This window comes from Vipera ursinii (genome assembly GCF_947247035.1).
Source record: "Vipera ursinii genome assembly, chromosome: 7".
Taxonomy (NCBI): domain Eukaryota; kingdom Metazoa; phylum Chordata; class Lepidosauria; order Squamata; family Viperidae; genus Vipera; species Vipera ursinii.
In genome coordinates, this window is record NC_139521.1 from 11580845 (window position 1) to 11604579 (window position 23735).

The 23735-nt window shown below is 38.9% G+C and overlaps 1 protein-coding gene across 1 annotated transcript in view; it reads right to left on the bottom strand.

Annotated features, from left to right (window-relative positions):
- DLC1 (DLC1 Rho GTPase activating protein) overlaps positions 1-3545 on the bottom strand; it is a gene marked incomplete at its 5' end in the record, with an annotated part of 304905 nt that extends 301360 nt beyond the window's left edge. Inside the window, one exon of the mRNA XM_083367226.1 lies at positions 2550-3545. Coding sequence (XP_083223352.1) covers positions 2550-3545 — 996 coding nt within the window. The remainder of the gene's footprint in view (positions 1-2549) is intronic.
- Positions 3546-23735: the final 20190 nt, after the last annotated feature.

The window sequence follows — 23735 nt, forward strand, 5'->3', positions numbered from 1 at the left end:
AGATGGTCTTAGGCGAGAAAGAGATAGAACTTCATTAGGGAACTTTGTTTTCTGAAAGAACTGAGAAATAATCATTTATATGAGGGGTGTCCAACCCTGGCAATTTTAAGGCCTGTGAACTTCAACTCCCAGAATTCCCTAGCCAAAGTTGCCAAGTTTGGACATTCCAAAAACAATTTGCTCCTAAAAATGTTTTCTATATATGTAGATCTTTGGTCATTTGGGTTTTTTCCCCACATAGAATTGGAGGTGTCAGGGTAACGTTTTGACGAAATCTCATCCGTCATCCTCAGGCTGGTGACTTCAGCTTCGTTCTTCTGGGAGAAGTGTGTGATAGTGGCTGTTTTTTCTTCTTTTTTAAACTGCCAGAGGGGGTGTGTTCTGTGGGTGGAGGCTTGGTTGTGTTCTGATGGGGTGGAGGTGTGCTCTGATTGGGTGGGGGCTTAGCTGTGTTCTGATTGGGTGGGAGTATGTTTTGAATGGGGGCTGTGTTCTGATTGGGTGGGGATGTGTTTTGAGTGGATTGGGTTTTTTCTCACGTAGAATTGGAGGTATCAGGGCAACGTTTCGACGAAATCTCATCCGTCATCCTCAGGCTGGTGACTTCAACTTCATCCTCACCAGCCTGAGGGTGACAGATGAGATTTTTTCGAAACGTTGCCCTGATACCTCCAATTCTACATGGGGAAAAACCCGAATGACATATATATATATATATATATATATATATATATATATATATATATATATATATATATATATATGAAATAATCAGACACATTGCAGTAGAAGCTTTGAATGATTCGTCTACGTTTTAAAACCATAATCTGAATTAACAAAATCCTGGCATATGCTTGTAAAGTCATATATAAAGCTGCATTTATTACCATTTTAGGCAGCTGAAACTTAAATATCTCCTGACTTGGGGCATAACTGCAATAGTATGATTTTTGGATTCACAGTCTAGACAAAATTGGCAGTCTGTAAAATTTATCACTGCCTGCTGTCACAAAAATGTGCCAAAATTCAAATTTGCATAAATGAGGTGGTGTAACGGTCTAGGATCATCCCATCAGTAACTGTGTTTTGTTTGACATTTGTTTTAAATAGTTTCAGATTGTTTGGAATTCATCATTCTTCTATCCAAACATGGCCAAAGTCTGTGGGATAGCATTCCAGGGCTTCCAAAGGGACAGAAATAATATTTATGACTGTGTTTGCGGATAAATTCCAAGTACAAATTGCATAGTAATCTAAATAAATTTAACAAAGGTACTACAAAACATAAATTTTAATTAAATCAGTTAGAGTGACAAAAACTTTTTTCCGTTAGGTCTCTTATCCTGCTGACCCCCTCCCCGCTTAAAAATTAATACCTTTAATTATGTCCTGTACGCTTTCCATAGATTTTTAGATTGTTCTAATATGAGCACATGTTTTTCTTTGTGTAGTAATAGTAATATCAAGACTGCCACAAATCAATATTTATTATCATGTATTCTTCTCTATATGATTGGTTGAGATATGAATATCTCTTCATACATTTAAATAATTTAGGTTCTTCTTTCTTTGTTGGGCAATTCAGGACATTTTCTGAAAGTATCCATTTATGTACCAGTTAAAGTGATTCTCCTGCATATGTGAGCCAGATTATACTTTTATTATGATGGAGAGGATAGAGCTTGCATTATGACATCACAACGCTCTATTTATCAGCTTCTCGGTTTTGACTCCCCCCAATCTTTTTGTCTTTTATTCCAAAAACATTGCATTTCTAGGAGTAGATGAGAAAATCTTAGGTTACTGAAGGAACTTTATCTGAACATCATATAGACCAGAGGTGGGGAACTATGGCCCCTTTATGATGTGTGGACTTCAACTCCCAGAATTCCTGAGACAGCTGGCTGGCTCAGGAATTCTGGGAGTTAAAGTCCACAAGTCATAAAAGCATCATAGTTCCTCACCCCAGTATTGATCTAAACCAGGATGTACCTTGAAAACAATCAATACAAGACTCTAAACATAAAATTTTTGACTTCAGAAAATCTTTGAAACACTGAATAACAAGCTAGTTTAAGTTTGTTGGCATCCCACTTGAGTGGATACATGTCTGACTTTAATACAATTATGACAACAATGAAGACTCTTCCAGCAGCAAGTCAGCCGATTCCAATTATAAAATCAGTTTTGAATTGTTGTTGTCACCTAGAAATACTGAGATTTGAACCTGATAGTAGAATTTTTAATTTTCCTTTTCCTAATGGATCTACATACATTATCTTACTCTGTTTATAGCTTTAATTTCATCTTCATTAAACACTTTCTTTTAAGCATACTGAATTTTGAAGTCTAAATTTTATACTGGATTGGACTGATTGCTTCACTGAGCTGTATCAACAAACATTTCTGCCTAGACCAAGAAAATATCTATCTATCTATCTATCTATCTATCTATCTATCTATCTATCTATCTATCTATCTATCTATCTATCTATCTATCTATCTATCTATCTATCTTTCTCTATGCAAGTCTGGAAACTTGAACTTACCTTTTTTTTGCGCAGGACGACTTGACAGTCTGTAGGTTGGCGTGTGACCATTTTATTCTTTAAATCAGATACTTCTGACACCAAAGGTGCATTTAGAATGCATTCACTCTGAGAATTTGTAAGATTATGCGCATCCACATGATTATCCTTTGACCAGATGGGAGAACCAGGTGAGTATGCAAGAGAATTATTGGAATCTCCTATGTTTGCATCATTGCTACAATGCTGAAAAAGGGTATCTTTATCATAGAATAAAGTACAGTCATTCTTCTCATGAAGAACATCTGATTTTTCATATTGTACAGCTGTAGCTCCATGAACTATCTGCTCCTCCAACATACTTTTTTCCACAGAAGTGTTCCAATCTTTTTCTTTTGAGACATCTTTACTTTCATTAGAGTTGTATCCAAGTATGATAACTTCTTCTCTACTATTGTTTTTGGTTGCTCTCTCATAATTAGAAGTGCTCATTTTTTCAGCTGGTTCAGTGGTATGATTGCATCCTTTCTTTGCTTCTCCTCTTGAGATGATCTTCACTGAAGGCTCCTCTAAACTGTTATTTTCAGCTAATAATTTAACTTCAGCAGGCATAAACTGGCAGTTGATGGTCTCCAATGGGAGGTCCGTGTTCTTGCTGCCACCACTGCCATCATCACTTCCAACAGAAACATTGACTAAAGTTTCCACACTAGCTTCCAGGGAGAGAAATTCTCCTTCTTCTTGATGATTTTCATTTTCATCTAATTCTTTGGGAATGTTACCGAAAAGCTTTGAGGGGAAGACTACCAACTCTCCAACATGACAGCAATCTGGCAAGGAAGCACTTTTTTCTTTCAGATCTTCACACCAAAGTTCATTCTTTTCCATTCCGGCTTGCAAGCTGTCAACTACTAAGCCATGCCTGCATAATATGTCAGAATCAAGAGATCCAAAATGCAAGCCCATCCATTGGGTCACATATTCTTCCCAGCTCCTTTTTCTGATTGCTAGAGACATGTCATAGTATTTAGCAATTGGTTCTGAAATGTGACATAATATAGGCTGGAGGAAACATGATGGATTCTATAAACTTTTCCATCCAATGAAATGGTTCTTGCTCTTGCATATCTGTATTTTTTTTTAACAAAAGAGATAGAATTCCAGTGTAAGAAGCAATGAAAGCATTCATATATTCCTTAAACTTTTAGTGAGAAATGGTTTTGTAGAACAGTTTTAATAGTTTGCAAACAGATATAATCACGCATATCCTTTTTGCTGAATCCTCCCTCAGTGAAGTAAACAGAATGTTATAAACAACTCTATCAGAACATAACAGGTTCCTGAAGCCAAATTTTGACAATGACCTCTTTTTCATTGCTTCAGTCATAAGACAACTATTTTCCATGGGCTTAAAAGCTATCAAATCTTGTGAGTTCATGATACCAGTCAACAATTCAAAATAGCCAAGCACAGCATTATTGTCAAAAAGCTGGATTTTAATGACTATCTCTTACATTTTAAATGCTCATATTTATCACACTAGTAAAGCAACCCGAGGCTAAAAGTAAGTGGAATGAAAACCTTTGAAGAAAATTAGATTTGATTAGGATGTTAACAATTATAGACATTTTACCAAGCAGATTGTTAATTAAAGTAGGTGGAATGCATGCGTTATCTTTCAGTGCAACAAATGTTTCTTGCCTCTTGACATAAGCATAAATTAAAATTTGGTGGAATATTCAAAAGATTTTTAAGAAAAACTATTTTTATTGGGTGTTACTACAGATTGTGATACTAAGGAAATTAACTTGATGTTGAACTTGATAACAGCTGCAAGGTTATTGGTAGGGCAATATTGGAAGAAGGATAGTTTGCCTACTATAGAAGAATGGACGGTTAAAGTGTCAAATTTAGCAGAAATGGCTAAGGTTTCTGCTTATCTGAAGGATCATTCACAAGAAAGATACATTTCGGTCTGGAGAAGATGGATAGATTATATTCAGAATAAATATGGGACTAAAAAGTTCCATCTAGCCTATGAATAAATTTTAGATTGTTATTATTACTAGTAGTTTATTATAGTGGAATTTTTTATTAATTTTAATTATATGGTATTATTATTATTTTTAGTATTAGCATTGTTTAATAACTTGGATATTAATTTCTTTATGTTTTTATTATTATTATGTCTACTTTTATTTTGTTTGTTAAAGGGGAGTTAAAGCGCATTATGAACTTGGTTATCTATATAGTTGGTTAATGTTAGTTAGATTGTGATTATTATATTTGTAACCCTGTACTCAGCTCTGGGAAGTGGGGGAGGGAGAGGGGGGTGGTTTTGGGTGGGTTGGTTTTGGGGATTATATTGTAACTTTTATAAAACTTTTTAATAATAATAAAAAAGCATAAAGAAACCCCACAAACATTTACAGTCTGGTGTAAAACTAACAAAATAATCTGTAAATAATAAATTGAACGACGCCTGTAGATCTGTGTGCATATGTGTGCATACCTACTATACCAGCTCTTCGCGCTACTATGTCCAGGAGAAAAACCCCTACCTCTTGACGAAATAAGTGTAATGAGAGTAAAGAGTTTTATTGGCTGTAACATTTTACAAGTTCAAAGATCAGCTATTTTTCCACTTTTGCTCTCTGCATAGAAACTGTCAGCACTTTGCATGGATCTGCTTATTGATTTCAGCAATAAAGAAGATTGACTGCTGTGTTTGTTCTGGGTCATTTCATTCTACCAAGGGAAGCTCCAATTGCACACCCCAGACCACAAGACTGTCCTGACAAATCACATGCCTGAAAATAGAAAAATAGGCAGCCTGAAAGAATTGCAGAATTATGAACATTTGATTGAGTTTCAGTAAGATGTGCTGGATAAAGTGATTTTTTACAGTGTAGTGTCTGACTGCACAGAAGCCTTTAATCTTTTTTTTTTAAAAGACTGTCGTATTTCTATCCTGCATTCACATTGTTATGTCTACGAAACGGAAAACATAAACATGCATGTAGAGGTGACAGGATTCACTCCTTATTCTAAAAAACTAAAAAACAGGAATGGAAGCCCTGTTTGCACTGAGTCAGACAAAAATGTGAGATTCACTAACTGTGGTTTTCCACAAGAAAAACACTTCTATTTTTTAAAAGAGATAGTGGGAAGAGGTTTACAGACAGAATGAAAGTGGCCCTACATGCTATAAATAGCAGAAGGTCCTACTGAAAATTGTATCCCCAAGTCATGTTCCCATTGCTTTTCTCTGAAAAGTGCAGTTCAGTGATCTACAAATCTTGACATTGTCACTCCATCATCACTTATGATGCTCATTTTATGGTGGATCAAGAAGCGCATGGAAAAATAGCATCAAAGCACAGATAAAGCATTTTTTAAATTAAAATGTCCCTACACAGAGGACAGACTTTTCAAAGTATCTGTAAGAGCAGGAGAAAATTTCAAGAGGTTTTTTTTGGAGAGAGGAGATTTAAGGTATACAATTCGATGCTTCTTTGGTTAAGATGCCATAGAACTCTCCTCTACTAAGATTTTCTACTATGAGCAGTTAAGTAGAAAGAACATGCACTTAACAAAATATTAAAAAAAAAATTAGACAATTTCTATATTTCTATATATTTTATTTAATAACTAAAAACAAAATACCCCAGAATATTCTGGAAAACAGGTTGTCCTCATTTATTGATCACATTTGGGACCAGCAACGATTATTAAGTGAAGCAGCCACTAAGTGAAAAATTATAATATTATGATTTTACTTCAGCTTTCCTTTGCTTTACAGACATTGCTAACATTAAAGGTAAAGGTAAAGGTTCCCCCGCACATGCGTGCTAGTCATTTCCGACTCTAGGGGCCGGTGCTCATCTCCGTTTCAAAGCCGAAAAGTCAGCGCTTGTCCAAGGATGTCTCTTTGGTCATGTGGCTGGCATGACTAGATGCCAAAGGTGCACGGAACACTGTTACCTTCCCACCGTAGTGGTCCCTATTTTTCTACTTGCATTTTTACGTGCTTTCGAACTGCTAGGTTGGCAGAAGCAGGGACAAGTAACAGGCGCTCACTCTGTTACGTGGCACTCGGGATTCGACCCGCCAAACTGCCAACCTTCTGATTGACAAGCTCAGCATCCTAACCCGCTGAGCCACCGCGTCCCTTTTTCTCTAGATTAGCCATACTCAATTCCTGCAACCATCCTTCATATGTGTTGGTCTCCCGGCCCTGCCCCTCACTCATTCCAGAAGAATATCATAGCTAATGGCGTTGAAAACTGTAGAGACATCTAGGATTGCAAGAACAGAATGCACCACCATCAGGATCCTTTGAAAAGTCATCCAACGCTGTGTTAAAACCTGGCCTGGAACCCAACTAAAAGGGGTTCAAATAATTCACTTCTTGCAGCTCCTCTTCCCACAACGTATGCGATTATCAACTTCTCACCAACTTTCCTGGGACTGGAGAGTTGTTGAGAAGGGAAGATTAGAAACTGGACGAAAATTGTGCTTTCCAAAAATCTGACTATCTGTAATTAAATACAGTTAGTGTGATTAGTTCCCCTACATTTAACGATTTTGCTCTGCCACATTAATAATTATAATTTTATGGAGACTTTTGTAAGTTTACTGGACATTTTAGGTGGGTGCATTTTTCCTGAGCTTTGGGTCCTGTAATCTTGTTTTTTCATTCAGAGGTCATTTGTGGGTCAAAATGAATGGGAAGCCCTTGAAAACATGAAGAGAGTTATTTCAGTGTGATCTGAGTTAAACTCTTAGCGTCATATTCTACCCCAAATAAAATATTTCAAACATTTCATTCCCCCCCCCAAGAAATACACAGCATTTTGTAAATAGGTCTCCTTAAAACCAGGAGACTAAGTTTCAATTCTTTGTCAGTTATGATCACTAAATGAGGAAAACCCAGGATTAAATTTTTAATTAACTTCATGATAGAAGAATGTAGAAGCTGCTGGGAGTAGCACTGTGTAATGTAAACAAAAATTGTAACCCTTTTAAAAGAAAGAATAAAATGTAAGTAAAATCTACTATCTAAATTTAAGGAGAGAAAGCGATTTAAAAACAAATTGGCATTTCTGCACCCACAAATTGGAGCTCAAGGAAATATAGCAGCTACAAGGAGAGAAAAACAAAGTAGTTAAATGCAAATTCGGGTTAAGATTGTGGAGTCACTTAACTGTAGCAGCATATGAACTACTTTCAGTTTATAGTGCAATTGTTCTTTTTAAGTGATAAACAGAAGTTGTGTTTCAAAAAGGGGAGCTCACTCGCACATTTATAGCCTGCTAAATCTTTGCTTAACTTTAGAAATAAATTATGGTTAAACAGTGTACACTGAAATTATTTCAGCCGGTTACACAAAGAAGACAGCCAAACAGTAGCATGGTTCGTTTTACACTACATGCAGAGAGGAAATATATCATAGAGTAGGATAATAATTTCTAGAGACTGACAGTAAGACCACATCAAATATATATATTTTTTTAAATTCCATTTATATCCCGCCCTTCTCCGAAGACTCAGGGCGGCTTACAAGCCTAGCAGTAGCTTTCATTCTATGTATATGCCTGCTTATTAGGGCTTTCATACACCCCCCCAAGCGGCATTAATATATTAATTAATTAATTAATTAATATAAATAGAAAATCTCAAGACACAAGATCTTAAGCGACATACCATACCATCACCAACATTTTTGCATGCATGTCCATGTGCTAAACCATAACAGTGTTGAAATGCCAACCTTTCACTATACTGTATATTTATGTAAAATTACCCTAATATTCATATTAATTCCATTAAGTGAAAAGCTTATTCAGTGGCGTAGCGTGGGGGGTGCAGGGGGGGCTGGCCGCACCGGGCGCAACATCTGGGGGGGCGCGCTCGACGGCGCCGGGATCCGGCAGGGCGGAGGCACCGGAGCCCCAGCCAGGAAGGGCCTGACGCCCCACGGCGCGCCACACACACACACACACACACACACACAACCACACAACCACACAGCGTGACTCCTTCGGACCGCTCCGCCTTCGCTCCGGCGCTGGACGGAAGCCTTCTCTCCCTCCTCCCCCCGCAAAGGAGAAGGCGGCTCCTGAGCGTGCACAGAGCGCGGCCCTCCTGCAAGCCCGGGGCTCCACTGCGGAGGCTCTCCCAAGGCGCTCCCGCTCCCAAGGCGCTCTTGCCAAAGGCGGGGGGGGCGCGGCGGGGCTTGAAAGAGGGTGGATTTCCCGCGGGGGGAGGATCGCTGCAGCGTCTCTCCGGGGGTCCCTGCTCTGGAACGAAAGCTGCGTCGGCAGGTTGCCGATCCAACCGTGCATCGGCGATCGGGACCGCCCCCCCGACACACGTCGCCAGCAGCGAGAGTTTCCAGCCAGGCCGGCGAATCTTTGGGGTGAGGTGCCAAAGAGAAGGAGGCGGCTTGGCTTGGATAAGCAGCATCTGGGCAGAAAATGGGTTGGGCGCCGCAGCAAGTATGAATTCCTGGGGTTCAGCCTAAGCAGGCAAAGCTGCAGGGTGGGTTGGTTGGCTTTTCCGGCTTTGGAATAACCTTGGGAAGCTGAGGCATTGTAAGTTGGAAGTCATTGTTTGTCACCTAACATGTTGGGTCAACCCCACGCCACATGCTAAGCCATAAACCGTGGTTGGTATCCAGGGTTTAGGACAAGACGGAGAAAACTAGCCAATTGTGGGATCATAAATCTTGATGAAGCCCATCATCGCTCCATGTGATGTATGCACTCAATCTACAAACATAGTCCAAGCCTATTCACATCTGTTGTAAGGTCATTCTCTCGTGGGGTTTATCCTGACGTCCACTAAGAGTGGAACAAACATGCCCCATTAACCATTTTCAACGCCATGTCCTCTCTTTGTCTCATCCTAAATCACAGCTGAGGCACCTTAAAGTTGCCTTGTTTCAGTGTTAAACTAGCATTTTCCCTCTTCTCCAGAGACCCTTTTTTGCCTTGAACCTAACTCAGGGGTAGGCAACCTTGGCTCATGGACTTCAACTCCCAGAATTCCTGAGCTAGTGGAAGAGACTCGAGTGCTAAAATCCACGGGTTAGGGGGCGCAAATTACTTGCCTTGCCCCGGGTGCTGACAACCCACGCTACGCCACTGAGCTTATTAGTTGTCAGTCTAGCCAACCAGAATGGGTTCCTCTTGTTTTCAAGTAGAGGTTTCTTGTTCTAATTTCATTTCCATGTTTGATGCGAAGATGAGAGATATGAGCTATTTTCTGAAAGAATCTCTGAATTTCCTTTATGAATTGGAGATTATCTGGATTTTGAAGGATTGGAGAAAATTCAATTCAAATATGTCAGGGCAGGAATAGGAACCAGGTGCTTTCCACATGTCCTAGACTTCAAAGCTCATTAGATTCAACCAAAAAGACCAGTTAGAAGCAACTGTGATATTCATAGCTCAAACATCTGGAGAGCACCACATAGCCTATTGCTATAAGAAGAAACATTCCCCATTTTGAGCCTGACTTTGTTCTGCTCGAGAATGGGCTGGCCCAGAAGTTAATTTACATTCTTGCAAAATACAATAACAGCATAGCACAACTAATAGCTTGTTTTTCAAGGGAATAATGGCCATTCATAAGATATTCAAGGAGCCATGGAAAGTAAATAGTGCTATTTACGAAGGAAGATTTTAAATAGCAATTTAATATTTCCTAAGGTAGTCTCAGAGAGTATCAGAGAGGAGATAAGGAGTGAAGTTGTGCAAAGGGTGACACAATATTTTCTTGGACTGTTCCTGAGGAGGAAAAAGGGGAAATTGAAGTTGTGGATATTCTCCTTTGTGTTGTGCCCAAATTCAGAGAAAGAGCATGAGTAACCTGGGTATCAGAGTAAAGGGATAAGGAAGAAAGTAAAAAGGAAATCACAAATCTTTAGGATAAGCTAAATGGTAATGTAAAAAAAAAGAACACTCTATTACTAGACTTACAGACAAAATCATCATTTATCACAATAATGTTTTCTAAAATCATTTTGAGTTACGGATGAAAATTCAGTAACAAGCAGGAGAGATTAGAAAACCAACAAAGGAATGTAATACTTCACTGGTTATAAAACTTAAAATAATAATAATAAGGAGATTCAAAAAAAGGGCAATTCTAGGTCCAAAAAATAACATTTGTCTTATTTCCTATTTACCACAGGAAGAGAGCTTAGTTTCTGGGCAGAATTTGAAACCCTTTTTATTCTTTCCAACCGAACAAAACGTTGGAAGGAAACCACATAAAGGGTCCTGGGTCTTTCTCTGTCCTTCAGCAGCGAGAGTGTCTGAAAACAGAATGGAATTGGACCAGCTTTGAGATGAGGAAGAAGTTTGCAAAATAAAGATTTGAAAAGGGGTCAAGAGTTGTGGAGAAAAATAATAACAATGATAATAACATGAGAGAGAATATAGATAAAATTCGCATGCATCCTGATTAAGCTCTCATAGATAAAGACACATTCACACACACTTGTATGCATGGGCAAGATGTGTGCACACATCCTTATTAGAACATTAGAAAAAGTGTGCATAAGTGTAAATTTCCACTTCCTTGGAGAGAGAGAAAAAATTAGAGTCGTCTCCTGTGGAATAAATACTTGATGATACATAAGTCCACACAATGTATTACCTCTCTCGAACGTTTCAGAGAAATGTTGAGGAGAAGAGCAGGGAAAGGAAGCAGCTAATATGTCTATGGAGATTCTCGGTCATCCAGGTAATGGATTGCCTCAAAGTTGTTGTGTTTTTTTTCCAAAAGGCAACTGGACTATGACTTTTTTCTTTGAAGAAGAAATGTTTTTTCCTTGAGGAAGAATACATTTTGCTTCTCATCCAAGAAGCTTCATCACTTCTGATTGGATGGTGGGGGGCATGAAAGGATTAGTTCTGGGAGATGAAAGGATTAATTCTGAGTCTCTCTCTCTCTCTCTCTCTCTCACACACACACAAACACACATACAGACACAGACACACACACACTATCCAGTCAGAACTGATGAAGCTTCTAGGATGAGAAGCAAAATGTATTCTTCTTCACAGAAAAAAACATAGTCTAGTTGCCTTTTTTGGGGGGGAAGAACATCAGCCAATAAGTAGACACATCTTCCCCCATTACACAGGCTGGAACTGTTAATTTAGGAAAGAGTAAAATCTCTATAAAATATGATTAGAAATCGGAAAGAAATCCAAAACTCGTTCTTTGCATGCTTCGCATACCTAACCAATTATTCAGGTTATGGGAAGTCTCAAGTTCTCCTTATCCAATCAAGGCATTCTATAGAGGGGTTTTGATTAGATTTAAGGAAGGCTGGGCTTTCAGCGCATAAATTCTACACTGATACAGCCTGGGCATTGATCATCTCAACACTTTCTTATTCATTTCAATAGAAGCTTATAAGGGAAAATTACAAAGCTGCATTATGTTAGTTCTTACTACTCACAAGCCTAGGGAATTCTTTAATTTATTTATTTATTTATTAAAGAGTTTTACAAAAACAAAGTTTTACAATATATCCCCAAATCCCCCCCCCACTTCCCAGAGCTAAATACAGGATTATAGTTACAATAATAATAAGCCTAGGGAATTCTTTGTGCCAAGAAAGGTTTATGACAGCACATTCTAAATACCAGTGGAATAAATAGTAAGCTTGTGCACGATGGCCACATTTGACTTGATTAGTTGCAATGCACTGTGGAGGTAACATTATTCACCTTGTTAAAGTACTTTGCACCACTCTGCATCAGTCCAGCATGGCCAGAAGACAGTTCTGTATATGTGTTGCATACAAACTGAAGCCTCTTCTAGCTGCTGGACATTGCAAGGGATTATTTGGAGCTATTTGGTACTCTTTAGAAGCAAAGTGGACATTTGTAATATTGCTTCAAAACCAGTTTCAAAGGAGCTCAAGGCACTGTCAAAGCAAATTGCACCTTTGAGGGTGGATACAGCCCTAGAACATAGAATAATAGATTTTGAAGGGTCCTCAGAGATCTTCTAGTGCAGCCCTCTGCTCGAGCAGGAGACTCTATACCATTTCAGACAAATGGTTGTCCAGTCTCTTTGCAAGCCTCCAGAGATGGAGCACCCACAACTTCTGAAGGCAAGCTATTCCATTAGTTGATTGCTCTTACTGTTAGAAAATTTCTTCTTAGTTCTAAAGGTAAAGGTAACACATGCGTGTTAGTCGTTTCCAACTCTAGGGGCCGGTGCTCATCTCCGTTTCAAAGCCGAAGAGAGCCAGCGCTTGTCCGAGGATGTCTCTGTGGTCATGTGGCCGGCATGACTAGACGCCAAAGGCGCACAGAATGCTGTTACCTTCCCACCGCAGTGGTCCCTATTTTTCTACTTGCATTTTTACGTGCTTTCGAACTGCTAGGTTGGCAGAAGCTGGGACGAGTAACAGGTGCTCACTCTGCTACGTGGCACTCGGGATTCGACCCGCCAAACTGCCGACCTTCTGATCGACAAGCTCAGCGTCCTAAGCCACTGAACCACCGCATCAGTTAGTTCTAGGCTGCTTCTATTTCTTTAGTTTCCAACCATTGTTTCTTGCCATGCCTTTTGATGCTTTGGGAAATAATTTGACCCTCTTGTCTTTGTAGGAGTGCCTCAAACATTGGAACAGTGCTATCATATCACCCCTACTCATTCTTTTCATCAGACTAGACCCAATTCCTGTAACCATTCTTTGTATGTTTTAGCCTCCAGCCCCCTAATAATTCTTGTTGCTCTTCTCTGCACTCTTTCCAGCATCTCAACATCTTTTTTTATATTGTGGTGACCAGAACTGGATGCAAGTGTGGTCTTTCTAAGGCTTTGTAAAGCATTAGTAGAATTTCATATGATCTTGATTCGATCCCTCTATTCATGCAGTCTAGGATTGCATCGGCTTTTTTGGCTGCTGTCGCACACTGTTGGCTCATATTTAAGTGATTGTCCACTAAGACTCCAAGATCCCTTTTACAATTACTGGCATTTGGTCAAGTTTCACTCAGCCTGTACCTGTACAGTTGGTTTTTCTTGCCTAAGTGTAAAGCCTTACTTTTAGCTACATTGAATTTCATTTTGTTAGATAATTTTGAGCTTGTCTTCTGGGGTGTTGGCTATTCCTGCCAGCTTAATGTCATCTGCAAATTTGATAAATTCACCTTCAATTCCTTCATCTAGATCATTTATAAAGATGTTGAAGAGTACTGGACCTAGGACAGAACCTTGGGGTACCCCCCTATTTATTTCATTTCTTTCCTTAATAAAAAGGTAAAGGTTCCCCCGCACATGTGTGCTAGTCATTTCCGACTCTAGGGGCCAGTGCTCATCTCTGTTATAAAGCCGAAGAGCCAGCGCTTGTCCGAGGACGTCTCCGTGGTCATGTGGCCGGCATGACTAGACACCAAAGGTGCACGCAACACTGTTACCTTCCCACCGTAGTGGTCCCTATTTTTCTACTTGCATTTTTACATGCTTTCGAACTGCTAGGTTGGCAGTAGACAGTCCCTAATGGATAGCGTTCTGGAATAGCCAAACGTTCATCAGACAGAGACTATTCTGTGAGAAAAAAGGAAATCAGGAAGAGACAGTGTAGAGTGGTCTCTGTGGACAATACAGTGTGGACACTAATCAAGGAGACAAGCAACCTAGAATTAAGGAGACATTTCCTGATATTGAGAACAATTAATGACTGGGACAGTTTGCCTTCAGGAGCTGTGGGTGCTCGATCTTTGGAGGCTTTTAAAAAAGAGACCGGACAGCCATTTTTCTGAAGTGGTATAGGGACTCCTGTTTGAGCGTGAGGTTGGACTTGAAGACCTCCAAGGTCCCTTCCAACTCTGTTTTTTCTGAATTTAGACTTTCAAATTTGTTTTATGATTTTTGGTTTTATAACATTCTGTTTTATTTCTGGCTTTGGAGACTTCCTTTGCTCAAACACCCAAGAATATGGGGAAAAAAAGAACAACCCTGAAAATTAAGTTAAGCCCTGAAATCTGACAGCAGCATTAACTATTGAAGTAATCTATATATTATTATATATAGATTATCTATCTATCTATCTATCTATCTATCTATCTATCTATCTATCTATCTATCTATCTATCTATCTATCTATAGATATAGATACAGATACAGATACAGATATAGATATTTGTTTGTAATCTTCAATTGGGCAAAATTGGAAAGCAGAGGCAACTGATATTATACCAAATGGAATAACTTACAGAATGCTGGAACCCACAACTCCCTGGGGAAATTTGTGAAAGTTGTGGCTACTTCAGCACCCCCAAACCTTCCATCCCTACCTCTCAGTGTCTCGTATATTGTATAGTGCAGGGGTAGGCCACCTTGGCTCTTTTATGACTCGTGGACTTCAACTCCCAGAATTCTTGAGCCAGCATGGCTCAGCTTGGAAACCTCTCCCTTTCCCCTCAGCATGGCTGGCTCAGGAATTCTGGGAGTTGAAGTCCACAAGTCATAAAAGAGCCAAGGTTGTCTACCCATGGTATAGTGCAAGGGAAAATGGGAGGGCTATATCCCCACCCTCTTTCTTGCCTCCCATTGGTCCCTGCAACCAACTGGCTGGCAGCAGAGCCTGTCAGGTAGGCATTGGTTGATTGCTTTGGAACTGAGGCTGAAATCTGAAATATATTAATGGCTGTGGGAAGGTTGAGGGAGAGATTTGGATGTCTGTTGGCAAGATAGAGTTAGCTGGAGGGTCCCAGTGGTTGATGGGTAAGACTTTTCCTTAGGATTCCTTGTATTCCTGGGAGATATGCCAGGATGGAGACCAAGGGTGCAAATTTCTTTGGGACTTGTGACTCTTTTTGTTCGCTGTCCTCCCAGCAAAATGGCAGACGGTTCTGTGGACTGTAGTAGTAGTAGTAGTAGTAGTAGTAGTAGTAGTAGTAGTAATGATTTATGACATTCCCTGCCAACCTCCCACAAGGAAACTCAAAGGGGAAGCCAGCAGGAAGTTGGAAGTTGCTCCTACTCCCACTGCTTTTTTCCCCCACTTGGGATCATTCTCTTTCCCTGATTAGGTGAATAAATGAACCTTTATTATACAACATGTATACATTGAGATTGGCTGAGCCTCCCTTCATACCACCACAACTCACTGTGACAACAAACTCACCATCTTGTTACACCCTGTGAGCTAATTGCACAACACACCGGCCTCACAAGTCAATCATACATAGAGTTATTTCCCGTTCAAGAGCCTGACAGCCCATGGATAGAAGCTGTTCATCAGCCTGTTGGTACGGCTGGCTATACATTTATATCTCCTACCTGATGGTAGGAGAGTAAAGAGACCAGGGTGTGAGTCGTCCCTGAGAATTTTCCTCACTTTTCCAAGAAGAGGAAATATCTCTTAAAGGATGATGTAAAAGCTAATGTGTTGTCTAGCTTCTATATAAGCAGGAAACCACCTACTTTGGATACTAGTGATTAGGATGACTTCTTTTTACAGCTCTTTTTTTAATTACATTTATATCCCGACCTTCTCCGAAGACTCAGGGCGGCTTACAAGCTTAGCAGTAGCCTTCATTCTATGTATATGCCTGCTTATTAGGGCTTTCACACACACCCCAAGCGGCATTATTACAAAGTCAGCTTAATTGCCCCCAACAATCTGGGTCCTCATTTTACCTACCTCGGAAGGATGGAAGGCTGAGTCAACCTTGAGCCTGGTGGGATGCGAACCTGCACTAATTGCAGGCAGCTGGTGTTACTTAAGGAGGCATTAGCCCTCTGCTCCACCAAGGCTCTCTTGCCTTGTGTCTCCATTAATTTTCTTCTTTCTTATGGGAACCTGTTCCCTTATTTGTTAGGAGACATCTTAAAGTCATAAGTAGCTTATTATATTTGGATACCTGTCAGCAAGATATACATACTTTTTGAAATGCTAATCTGTTGAAAACACAGACACCCATTTGTGACTTTTTATGGGAATACTCTGTCGGACAGAATATTCCCATAAAAGCTATCCCAAGTCTCACAAACTTCAAAGATGTTTTTTTAATTGGAAAATGACAAAAGTACAGTGCATCAGTGTAAACACTGAAAATTAGAAGTGTTCATATGTAATTAAATTCAAATTTATTTGAGTAAGTCAAATAAAGGAAATTATCAGTCTACTTATTATTTGCCAGTTATGAGGAGCAGTAATATCATATGGTGAGCTACAGTATATATGAATGACTGCAGGCACATGGAAAATGTGTGTAACTGTATGGAAGAGATAAATACTGTGGAAACAAGAACAGTTCGTGGAAGGAAAAAGTTCCAACTTAATAGTTTTTTATAAACTTGTATTGGCTGATAAACAGCCCAGGATGCAGTGCCTCCAGAAATGCAATTTTATTCTCATTTCTACTCAGTTCAGGTAGACACCAGTTCCATAGTTTTGACCATAGTCCACGGTCAAAACTTTTTGGAGTTATTGTCCTATGGTGAGGCAGGAGGTGGAAATGATGTCTCCTATAGGCAATGGGATTCTTCTCTTCCCATGTCTTCTTTCCATTATAACGTAGGATGGTTGTTTTGCTTTTGCCTTGTCAGCAAGTTGCTTCATCTAAATTATCTTACTTCTGATTATTATTAGATTTTTATCTCACCTTTTAATATAGTTTGAGAAACTCAAGGTGGTAAACATATGTACTCTTATTTTTCCACAACAGCCACCTTGTGAGGCAGGGGGTCTTCAAACTTGGCCCTTTTATGAGTTGTGGACTTCAACTCCCAGAATTCCTCAGCCAGTGTGCCTGGCTGAGGAATTCTGGGAGTTGAAGTCCACAAGCAGGGGCCTTCAAACCTGGCCCTTTTATGAGTTGTGGACTTCAACTCCCAGAATTCCTGAGCCAGATGCCTGGCTGAGGAATTCTGGGAGTTGAAGTCCACAACTCATAAAAGGGCCAAGTTTGAAGACCCCTGTTGTGAGGTGTGCAGGGCTGAGAGAGAGTGACTGACCCAAACTCATCCAGCTGGCTTTCATATCTACAGAAGGCCTAGAATTTACAGCCTTCTGATTTCTAGGCCGACAACTTAATCACTAGACCAAATTGTCTCTCAGCATTCCTGTATCACTTAATTACATGAAGTAAGCTTGTATATAGAAAAATGTACACCCAATTTATAATCTCTTCACTGCACAGAAGCCTCAGGTGGCTAATATGTAAATTTTCCTCAGGAAAAGAACCAATAGATTCAAAATGAGCTTTATTACTGAGCAAAAAAAAGATGCCAGCACAGCTGATTTTTTTTTTTTACTCTGCAGGGTCTTTCCAGCCAGCCATTTATTTTTATGTTGCCCAGAGCTGAGTGAGTGAGATTTGTTTTTAAATTTGATATATGAATAAAAATAAAATAAATAAATCTTTCACTTGCTGGGAGAGCAGTGCATAGCTCCTAGAAGACAATCAAGTTTATGATCGATCTTGGAGTTACATTTTGTCGTGTTAAGATACCTGAACTGCAGCTACCTGTACCATTTTGACATAGACTATCAAGAAAGCTTTCATTATTATTGTTTTATATATAATGGTAATGCCAAATTAAAACAGATTTTTCTTCCAGGAAATCCAAATCGTGCATTGAAAACAAATTACACAAGTTAAGTATGTTGGCATGCCTCTGCTGATTGCAGTATATTTGGCTTACAAAATGTGAAGCACCAAAGATTTCTGAAGTAAGGCCAACAACAGACTAGGCAAGAAAGGAGACAAATGGAGAAAGGACAAATGTGATATAGAAAGTTTACTAGCCTGCTGTGCAACACTGTACTCTAAGTAGCACAGAATAGGATAAAGATCTAAACAAATCTAATCTAATCATGGGATTTATGTAAAGAACTAATAAAAAGTAAAGCCTTTGTGAAGTCCAAATCTTGGAGCCTACATAAAAATGTTTAGTTTTCTTGGTAACTGTACAAGGGTGTTTTTTTCTTTCTTTTTTGCTAATGCCTTTTTCCAAGACTTTATTTCTCAAGGAAGGAGGATGTCCTAATGGTTATCATTAGTATATCTTGTATTTCTCATTTTTTTTATCCTGATCTCTCAAGGTTGGCTGTGTGCTGTTCTTTGCTGTGGTGGAGTCCCAAAATCCAAAGCCTAGTCCCTACATTTTGTTCAAATGTAGTGTATCATTTCAGGAGGACTAAAGGAAACATTTTAAATGAAACTTTACATCCTTAGAATGTGGTCAAATAACCGCTTTGGCATGCAAACAATGAACCTCTTCATAACAGTGCAATTGTCAGTTTCAAGCCCTTTTGCAACCACTGAGCTCACATGTTTATTTGTCTTATTGATTTAAGATGGTTTTTTTTTATTTTTTTAGAGACATACTGCATTTTGGGTATACAACTGTATTTCTCAACATCAGCAACTTTGGAATGCTGGCTCAAGAATTCTGGGGGTTGAGGTCTGCACCTCAAATTGCTGAGGTTGAAAGACACTGGTATATCTTGATAGGATTCTGTATCCCATGGATGAGTCCTGCTTTACAAGTCACTTTGATTCAATAAGGTGCATTGCTTCATGGGGACAAAGCGTCCAAGAAGCAGCACTCCATTGGACATTTTTGCCCGAAATCATCAGAAGTGACTGGCATTCACATGCAGAACAACATATAATGTACAAACCATTTCCGCCGTTCATATCAAAACTCAGTAACTGCACAGATGTGATACTTTGCAGCAGAACATATCAAGAACAGGAATTGCAGGAATTGAGTATGGCCAATCTAGAGAAAAGAAGGACACTAGGGGGTGACATGATAGCAGTCTTCCAGCATTTGAGAGGCTGCCACAAAGAAGAGGGAGGCCAACTTATTTTCCAAAGCGCTAGAAGGGAAGACAAGAAACAATGGATGGAAACTAATAGAGGAGAGAATCAACCTAGAACTAAGGAGAAATTTCCTAACAGTGAGAACAACTAACCAATGCAAGAGCTAGCCCTCAGAAGTTGTTGCTTCATCACTAGAGTTTTTTAAGAAGAGACTGGACAGCCACTTGTCTGAAATGGTATAGGATCTCTTGCTTAAGCAGGAGGTTGGACTTCTATTCTATTCTATTCTATTCTATTCTATTCTATTCTATTCTATTCTATTCTATTCTATTCTATTCTATTCTATTCTATTCCTTTGTCAAATTGAAGCACTCCTTCAGAGCTCTGTATAATGGGTTATATGCTGTATGGCTTTCCAGATATAATTGTTCTGTGGTTCATATCATCTGTCATAACTGGTGATAATGATTAGGACCACAATAGGTTGCACAATGATGTGCAGTGCCACTCCTTAATTGATCCCTACCAAGATGTGTGGCCACATCTAGATAGGTACTACGTATGGCAGATGTTCTACAACGAACCTGTCCTCAAGTTAGCTTTTATGGCAATGGCAATAAAATAAAATAAAATAATGAAACAGAGATATAGTTCTGTCAGGGGTTCTAGTAGCTCTGATAGCAGAATAAAGTCTTTATATATGGGTTCCTCTGATATCAGTTGCTGGAAGCAGTCAGCCAGAGTTCTCTCTCTCTCTCTCTCTCTCTCTCTCTCTCTCTCTCTCTCACACACACACACACACACACACACACACACACAGACACACACACACACACACACACACGGAGATATCTGTCTGGCTGCTGATGGAAAAAGGATGCTAAGCAGACACTGCATGACCCTAATAAGATACTCACTCCTAAAGTTTTACTTAAAACAGATATCCATTGATTTCAATGAAGCTAATATCAAGCAAATATCAATTGAACTCAGAATGATATGGGGATTATTTCTATTACTATACTCTTTTCCATAGATCACTAGCAAGAAGCTTAGTTTATTGTTAAACCAAGTTAGTTAAACATTATAGTGACCATCCAGCGTATCATTAAAGTATCATCTCTTCAAGCACCTCTTAAGACTGTAATAAATTATAGTCCTTAGATTCCAAACTGTAATCAATTAATAGTTGTTCAATAAACAATACTGTGATTTTTAATGACATATGAAAAACTTTACACATTTCCTCTGTCATCTTTTTTTAAGACCAAGAAGGCTGAAGGATTGATATATATGGCTTTTTTACTCAGAATCATTGGCTTTTAATCATCTTCTAAATATAAGTTCCTCAGACCTCAGCAAATATTTGATAACCAGATAAATTTTTATTAATCAATGGGTGGAATTCTTGCACATACAGTATTTTCTTTGCAACTAGGATTTTATGTATGACAAAGAATCTCAATTTTGTAACGGCTCCATTTAGGGCATAAAACAACATTTGCCCTTGGAAGAAACTAAAACAGAATTTTGAACAAAACTTTAGATTGTATTATTGGCAATATTCGAATATCACCATTCCTTTCTTCCTCTCTGTCTGAAAATGATTTTGGTATCATGAGAAATAATTTCTTAAGCTATTAAAACAATTTCTTGTGAACTATTGCATTTGACAATGAATGCCGTTCAATTTGATAACTTCACATTCAAATACTGAATGATGAACAGACTTAATATCACAATTTGTGTGCTGGGGCTGAGGAAACTAAATTCAGAGGACAGATAGCTGATAAGAACAGTAAAGGCTTGTTTCTGAATAAGCATCAATGTGCTAACTAAAGGGTTCTGCGACTTTTTTCTCCAATGCCTATTTTTCTTAATAGTAAAAATGAAAGAAAACCCAAAACACAAAAACGTTTCTAATTTCTTGGCTTAATATTCATTGCAAAGATCAGGCATTGCGAATGCTACTTAGAAATAGGCCACAAATGTAGGGAATTTGACGCTTAAAAAGAGAAAAGACTTTGTCTTTACATTATAGTTATGTATGGGGGTGTGAGACATAAAGATTTAAAGATACTGTTGGCATGCAAATTCCACTTACTGTGAGTTTTTTTTTCAATCCACTGATGCAGTTGAAATCCTCAGCGCTGAAAGATTCACTACAGAGTCCTAGTGTTTGGCTTAACGAATTCCAGAAAACATCTGTATATTTCAGATCAACTTATATTTTTTTCAAAAGTAAAAAGCTTCCAGACTGACCTCATAGAATGGCAAGGGAGGTAGAAATAGTCAAAATTACTTCTCTGAATACTCTGGCTGTGTATACAAAAAGGGAGGGAAAGGAAGAAGGGGGAACCCACCCAGAACCCGTCTCAGCCACCACCAGCATAAAGTTCAGATTTCATAGCTGAGATCATTGCTCTATTCTCAGCACTTTTGCTCTATATGTGTGATTCTGACCAAAACACATTCTGCAGCTGGAGGGAGCCTTAACTAAGTGGAATTTAACCAACCTTTTCCTTGTTACTTTTGTCTACTAAATGCAGGCTGATGTTTTGTGAGATGGGGGCCTCCGAAAAGTAGGTCCAGATTGCTTGAAAAGTATTTCCTGCTGTTGAGTAATAGGCATTGAAAGTGTTTGTGTGTGTGTGTGTGTGTGTGTGAGAGAGAGAGAGAGAGAGAGAGAGAGAGAGAGAGATGGGAAGCATCATCTGATTACACATTAAAACCTGATTTACAGTATTCATTACAGCATTTCCTAATTTCCCAAATTTTCTAAGTGTGGCATTTTATGAACACAGGCATGTGTTGTGAATGTTAATTTCCTTAACTGCTTCCTTAATGCAAACACAACGCCTACAGAATGCAGTTCATACATGCTATGCACACAGGCAAACTTGTAAAAAGCAATTTAGTACAATTAGCAAAGAATGAGACAGTCAAGAAAGAGGTAAAAAAAAAAGGATAGGTAATAGTTATAGATTAGGCAGATTAATTTTAATGACAATGTTCTATCAACGAACTGACAAAAATGAAGAACAACGATAGAAAGAACATCCACAACTGGCATTAAAATGAGTTACAGTTCATATGTGCATGTACCACATTACCTCTATGGAGAATTCTCCAGACTCTGTGAAAGCACAAAGACTCCATCTTGATCACATTTCAATTCAGTTGACATAAAGCACTTGTAACTCCTCTTTTGCAATCTGACAGAGAGCTTGAATCGTATCTCTGAAGCTACCCACAGCATTTACATCCTCCATTCTACGCACATTTGGTGCAACTATCTGCAGTTTATCTTTTTTTGCTTCTTCTGCCTGCTCAGAACGATTTCCTCTTAGTTGCTCCAGCCTGGGAACTCACATTGCCATTTGGTTTTGATTAAAACCAGACAGACAGCTCTGTCAAAATTTGAGAGTAAGTTAACGGAAAGCGCTGGCATGGTTTTAATTAGAGTATCAATTAATAATAAATGTTAACTATTTACATTGCACAGGCTATCAGAAAGAATTCACATCATTTTTTAAAGAGAAGAATGCTGCGCTTGGGGAGTGGGGTTTAACTAGTTCACCTGTTTGGTTTTATTTATTTATCAATTTAACACAATGCATCAAACGAAGGAGCTTTCTTATGGATTCTAAACTTAGGATAGAGCTGAATTTGTGGAAAATTTTTAAGACTGAGCCTGATAAAATTGTTGAAGCTACAGGAGATATACATTTTGTATACTCACTTAGGAAGTACTGAAATGCATGGAAGATATCACCCCCCCCCCCCCCCGCAATTATTGTGGTTGCAGTTTTAAGCAGATCTACTGGTTGCAGTCAGCCAATAAAGATTTGGAAGGAAGCAGAAGATTAAGGGGGGAACACATGTCATTGTAGGATGGAAAAAACATCAGATTACAGAGGACCTCACTCTCAATTGCAAATTATTAGATCCCGGTGGTACACAGTCTGGTTCTTCTTTGGCTCTGGAACAAGATGCAAGTAACCAAAAATAGCCATGAAGCTGAACCTCATATAAAAAAAATTATACCACATTGTTAAGAGCAAGTAATACCAATAGTTCTTCACCAACAATGGCTCCACATTCATGTCACACAACATAGGACCTTGAATATATCTGCGCTCAAGTCCAAAGTAGCTGTTGAACAGACAACTTGAAAGCTATTAGGTAGGAATTCAGCTTGTGTGGTTGACGTTAGCTTTTGTAGAAGAACAGAGTCCTGGCTAAATACGTGGGCAGTTGGCTTCTGACTGGGATGACACATAGGAAAATGGAGTGACCACAAACTTTAACATTCCTTCTTATTTTCTGGGTGCAGTAATTTAGATATTTCTTTGTGTATATAACTTGAGGGGATCATGGTTACATTCCC